The sequence below is a fragment of the Buteo buteo genome, chromosome Z (genome assembly GCF_964188355.1).
Source record: "Buteo buteo chromosome Z, bButBut1.hap1.1, whole genome shotgun sequence".
In the NCBI taxonomy this organism is placed as follows: domain Eukaryota; kingdom Metazoa; phylum Chordata; class Aves; order Accipitriformes; family Accipitridae; genus Buteo; species Buteo buteo.
Window position 1 is genome coordinate 12213269 of NC_134204.1, and position 6000 is coordinate 12219268.

Consider the following 6000-nt stretch of genomic DNA (forward strand, 5'->3'; position numbering starts at 1 on the left):
CTCCAGCTGAAAGCTTCAAAATTGTGTACAGCATTTTTTTGACTGTTGGAAAGCTCTGCAACACGCTTGTCGAGTATCTGGGAACGAGGAATTGCATATGGTCCCCAAGGGCATATTAGTGAAAGTGCTGCTCTTTGTGAAACAGCTACAATCCAACTTACTTGCAATTACTTTTATCTTTTAAGAATGTGCAAAATGATACAGTCTATAAAAATAGTAGGCTCCACCAGCAATATCAGCATTCAAGAGAGTAAAAAGAAATGCTTTTTGAGGCATGCGATCTCTGGTTAGCATCAGAATTAAGTAGGGTGTAAGTAACCATGCATTCTCTTCTGCAATACATTTGAACTGTCTTTTTGTTATGAAGCGTAGAGCAATCTTTCACAGCAAAAGTTAAAACCTGAAATGTAGGGAGGGCCTCTGTAAAATACTTGTAGCTGCTAATTATCAGATGAAGAAGCTGATGACCTACATCGAAATGTGTTCATTCTATTTAAAAGACCTTTTGCTTGCGAAATGCTACAAAAAAAAGTTACTGATTAAGTTCTAGGCCAAGATTTAAGCCCCATAACATGGGGCTTATTTGCAGATATAACATGTAAAATTTGCCTCATCTTTACAAAAATTTCACCATCATTAGCTAGGACTGTTCTGCCAAGCACTCTTATTCTAAACCTCCTACTCTTTGCTGGTCCCACAGAAGGAAGGAGCAGGAGCAACCTCCAAAACTACACACAGAGAATTATTAATATGTTTCTTGAGGAACTTGCACACTTCATTTTCAGAAAAAAATGCAGGAAATAGAGATGATCACCATGACCTCAGAGAAAGATGGATAATTTCTCTCACCAGGTCAATAGTCTATTTGTTTAAAAAAATCAGTTTTGTCAACTATTTGAGTCAATTTTATTTGCAAGTTGAGAGGGAATGACTAATAGTTTCAGCTGAATAAAAGAAAAAAACCCTTCCCTTTGCCCATGAAGGCAATGGCTAAAGTGTTCCTCCAGGCTACACAGATGCAGGTTCAAATTTTCATCTGCCTGATTCATGCATGCTGGTTTCCTTAATTTAGCCCTTTATTTTTATAAAAAACTTCTGGAAAGGAGCAAAACTATTTCTTTCAAGTCAATTTACAATATTTAAGTGTCTAGTAGACAAAGAGATTTTCACAGTCAGGGTATACAAATAGTCTCATTTTCCCATCTGTTTCATGCTTGAATCTTCCTACAACTGGTGACGGGCAAACAGCTTTCCACTAGCAAGTGTTTCTGTTAAGTGTGTATATTGTCTTTCTGAATCATTTTCACTACGCTCTTTGAATTCTAACTGAATATAATATTTAGCTCTCCTAATATACAACAGCTGATTAGGTCATCAAGTTTTGCTGGCTTTTAAAAAGGATGCAACTCCAATTAATAAATTGTACCAGATTAGATGTTGAGCCTCCTGAACTTGGAAGTGGAACTATCATGCCCTTACGGGAACACAGCTACATGATCAGGATAAAGCAAGGGGATGCCTACTCCAGATGCTGCTTTTCCTTCTGGAACACAGAATCAATGTACAGTAGCACTGTTTAAAATTAAAATGAATGAAGGACTGTAATGAAAAGGACTGCTGCTAAGATGTACAAACTGAATTGTCACGTGCAAGTGATAACACATGGAAGCACTGAAAAAAACTGGAGCAACATTCATGTAATTAAACATGCTAACAAATTGTCTAAAAGTCTGTCTGAGAGTGAAACAGGTTAACATCACATTCAAATAGCTGGAGAAGACAGTAACATGATTGGCGCTTCATATTCTCATGCTGTCCAAATTTCATCAGATTTGATGAATTTTGCGTACAGAAGGAATCCAAAATCTTACTGGACTAGGACATTATCAAAATATCTGCAGAACTTACTCTCTGTACCTACATGATGGGGCCACTAGTACCAGCTACTTTGTGCAGTTACATACAAGAGTTTAAATGAGATTTGCACTGAAAAGATACTGTACAAGCTCCCACTGCTTTTTGCATCTGTTCCTCTGTACTCTTATGAAAATAAATACGGAGAACATCTAAAAAAATACAGATCAAACTAAGCCAAGGGCCAGACTGCACACATGCAAAAAGGAAAAATACATCTAATTATGTACAAGGTTGCTATGACCACAGGGAAAAATGCCAATATATTCTCAGTGCTTGGCCCCACTTTTGGCTTGGCCCTCTATTTGGCTCATCTTTATTCATGAGTAAATCTTGTTAAAAAAAAATTCAAGAAATATTTTTTGTGATGAAAAGATGCTATTTTTACTGAAGTGCTCTGCAAACATGCTGATTTTCATGAAAAATTCCAGCAGGAGGAATAAAAGGATGAAATTGTTTTCAGTCAAGAATTTACACTCTGAAAAACTAATTTTGCTCAGGAATTTTGACATCTGACTTCAAATGTATTTCTTCTGTTATTTAACTAATTCCACAGCAGATCATTAGTAGTGGTGCATGTTGCCTTATGCCTAACATGTTATGACATGAGATAAATTTTGTGTCCATTTGTTTAATTTCTAGACAAAAGGTACTTTGACCTAGTAAAGAAATTAGGTGTGTGTGCTAATAGTAAATAGCAGCTGACATCAACTATCATTTTAAACTACCTCTAACAATGTATATAAATTACTATATTATTCATAACTATTCTCATTATGAAATACTGTGAAAAAACTGTCTAGGAAGATAAAAAATTAAATTTTTTAAGAATAAATTTTTATTTATTTTTAAGAATAAATATGACAACACTAAAATCAAGTTCCTCAGAAACCTGGAGGGAAAGTTCCTTAAAGACACAGCTCAGTTTCTATCCAGCTGAAATTTTTTAAATGTTCACTGTCATTCCAGATGTGAAAACCAAATCCTAAATGTCGTGGTTTAACCCCAGCCAGCAACAAAGAACCACGCAGCCGTTCACTCTCTTCCCCCACCCCCCAGTGGGATGGGGGGAGAGAACTGGAAGGAAAAAAAGTAAAATTCGTGGGTTGAGATAAGAACAGTTTAACAGGACAGAAAGGAAGAAAATAATACCTGAATGTCCTATGAAATAAAACCCACCTTGAGGCACCACAGGATTAGTCAACACTTGCAAGTTTCCTGTCATCTTGTTAACAGCCTCAACCCCAAAATATTAATGAATCTTAAATTAAAACATGTTCTGCCAAGGTTAATCACACGTGCCTGCTGGAAGCACACCTCGCTACCAGGAGCAACGGGGATGCTGCTCTTCCCCTATGGCTCACCATCACAGGTGGGTGATGCTGCTGGTCCACGTCAGAGCGTGGCACACCTCCGAGGGGCAGGACCAGCAGCGCACCGCAGCACAGGTATGTCTGTTCTGCTCTGCTCTGCTCTGATGAGCCACATGCCTCTGCTTCGGAGATGCTGCCCTGCTCTTATGCATACGACATCGCGAAAGAGAGAGAGCTCGCACGGTGGGGGATGCAGCCCTCCTCATCCAACCCTAAAGGTTAGACCTTGAAAACACGTGATTACACAGCAGTTGTTTTTTTCTTTTTTTAAAGCAAGGCAGGTCTAGCGGTCCTATATCCAGAAAAGATTTGAAAACGTGCACCAAAACAATCGAGAGTGCAATGCAGCTATTTGGAAATGCTCATTCACAGCCTGTGCTGGTTTGGGATGGTGAATACTGCTTGGGATTGTGCAGGGGGAGAGCCGGCGAGGGAAGGATGGCTCAGCACAACCAGAGCCCAAAGGTCAGAAATACCTCAGCAAGGATGAAAGAAAGTGGGACTTGGCAGCTGGACAGAGTCCTGCTTTCTTTGTACGGTGGCCCTGAGCAGCTGGTGGAGCCTGTGAAGTCCTCATCCATTACACACAAAGCAGACCCACTTTGCTCAGACAGATTCGGGGACATGCAGTAACTAGCAGGACTGTCATGTATGCGCTGCTTTATGCACCTCCTACTCTGGCTTCTTCCTTCAGTAACTCCCCACTCAGCACAACCTTGCTCACTCCAGTGCTCTGCTCCCACACCAGAGAGACACTGCAGGTTTGACCAAGTACTCTCCTTCCCTGCAAAACCTACACATTTTCTCTCTCCAAAAAGTGCTCTGTGCTGCTACAGAGCTGCTTATAAGTGGGCTCTGCCTCACCTTCACAGGGAGAGGAGAGAGCAGGTAAGGGAAGCAGGGAAGAGTGGTCTCCAAGCCCTGCAGAGCGCTTCCCAGGGGCTGTAAGGATGCTAAACGCTGCTGAGAACTGGGCACTGATGTGACACCTTCTCAGGTGGCTATGGCTGCCAGGGGGCATGAACCAGCCCCGAGCGTGTGAGCAAGGGACAACACCACTGCACCATGTGTCTGCAGCTCTCTGGTATTTATGCCAAACAGAAAACACTCTGAGAAGCAATGGATGATCTCTTTAACACTTTTCAGAAGCATTAATGTGCCTTATCATATTTTTGGTATATATAAAGGGCTCCGTGCCACACGCAGGCATACACACACACAGGCAGAGCACAGTTGCCTCCACAAAGTAACCTCTCACAAGAAGCAGTTCTCATAGATGAAACAACTCATCTGTGGGGATGGGACTAATCCGAGGACATCAGTGAAGAGATATGTGTGTGCTCATACTTTGTGTATATTTCTCCAAAAGCACATCTAATGTCAACTGTTCTGGACATTTGTCATCATTAAACCAGCTTTAAAATTCTTCTGAAAAACAGATGATGTTTCTCAACTACACAGCTGAAAAATGAAAACTCAGGGTTGGATTCATCTTACTTAACCTGAGAGGCCTCTGCCGAAGTCTCCCCCAGAGCTGGTCGCTGAAGAAGTTACTCATTCTGAGGGTATGATTCATCTACCTAAATGCAAATGGCTTTCAGGTTGCACGAATCCAGTTGATCCCACCGATTATCCTGCAACCGATGCAGCTACAGCTCCAACGCACTCCTAGGCATCCAGGTCAGAGGAAGCCTCTCTCGCTGTATCGATGACTGACGGCCAGGACACGGCTACCAAAACCACAGGCACCCTCTCCGGCGATGCCCTTCGAGGTGACATTTGCAGCGAGTTACTAAAGCCTTTCGCTGGGGCAACAGCCGGACTCGCCAAGGGAGATGCCGAACGCCAGAGGGATGCGACCAAGTTATCTGCTTCCCCAGTGCGTGGGGCGGTAGAAATGTCGGGGAGGGTTAGCACAGAGCAGGGGGGAGGCAAACAGATGCCGCTGCTGCCATCCCCGCGCCTGACACCAACACGCGTGTGCCCCCCCGCACTCCCCCTCCCGCCCCCGGGGTTGGCGGCGGGGGGTTGGGGGGCGGGGGGCGCAACACTTTCCCCTTGGGAAAGCGAGCCCCGAGCCGCGGCCACGCGTGTGCCCCGCGGCTCCGCGCACCCACACGCCCACCCTCCGCGACTCCCCCCCTCCCTCCTCCCCCGCCGCGACGCTCACCTGAAGCAGGTGGTGAGCTCGCCCGTGGGCTTCAGGCAGGGGTAGCGGGTGGTGGCGATTTTGTTCTCGGAGCAAACCTCCCTGCAAGGCGGGGGGAGGCGGGTTATTAAGAAAGAAGGTGAAAAACCGAAAAAGGAGGTGGCGGAAGGGGGGGGGCGCGGGAAGGCAAAGGCACAGAAGCGGGAGCACGGGGGTCCGCGGCCGGGGGACACCCACCTGTCGCCGTCCTGCGGCTCCTCCCGGTAGGTCCAGGCGTGCCCCAGCGCCAGCAGCAGCAGCAGCCGGAGCGGGGCCAGGCTGCCGGCCGCCCGCCCCATCGGGCCGCCTCTCCCCTGCGCGCCGCGCCGGCTCTGCCCGCCCCGGCCGGCGGCGGGGCTGCGCCGACCCGCCGCTCCTCCCGCCCCGGCGGAGGGCCGCCCCCCGCCGCCGCCAGATGTGCCCGCGGGGAGGGGCCGCGCCCGCCCAGATGTACCGGCAGATGCGGCCCCGCGGCGGGGCGGGGCGGCCAGATGTGGCGGGGTCGCGGCAGATGTGCGGGGGGGG

General features: G+C 46.5%; 1 protein-coding gene across 2 annotated transcripts in view; it reads right to left on the reverse strand.

Moving 5' to 3' along the window:
* CCBE1 (collagen and calcium binding EGF domains 1) overlaps window positions 1-5797 on the reverse strand; it is a 100370-nt gene extending 94573 nt beyond the window's left edge. For both annotated transcript variants that reach the window (XM_075021799.1, XM_075021800.1), the window contains exons 1-2: window positions 5674-5797; window positions 5458-5538 (exon numbers count right to left, since the gene is read on the reverse strand). In XM_075021799.1, coding sequence (XP_074877900.1) covers window positions 5458-5538; window positions 5674-5774 — 182 coding nt within the window. In that variant the 5' untranslated portion in view covers window positions 5775-5797. The remainder of the gene's footprint in view (window positions 1-5457; window positions 5539-5673) is intronic.
* Window positions 5798-6000: the final 203 nt, after the last annotated feature.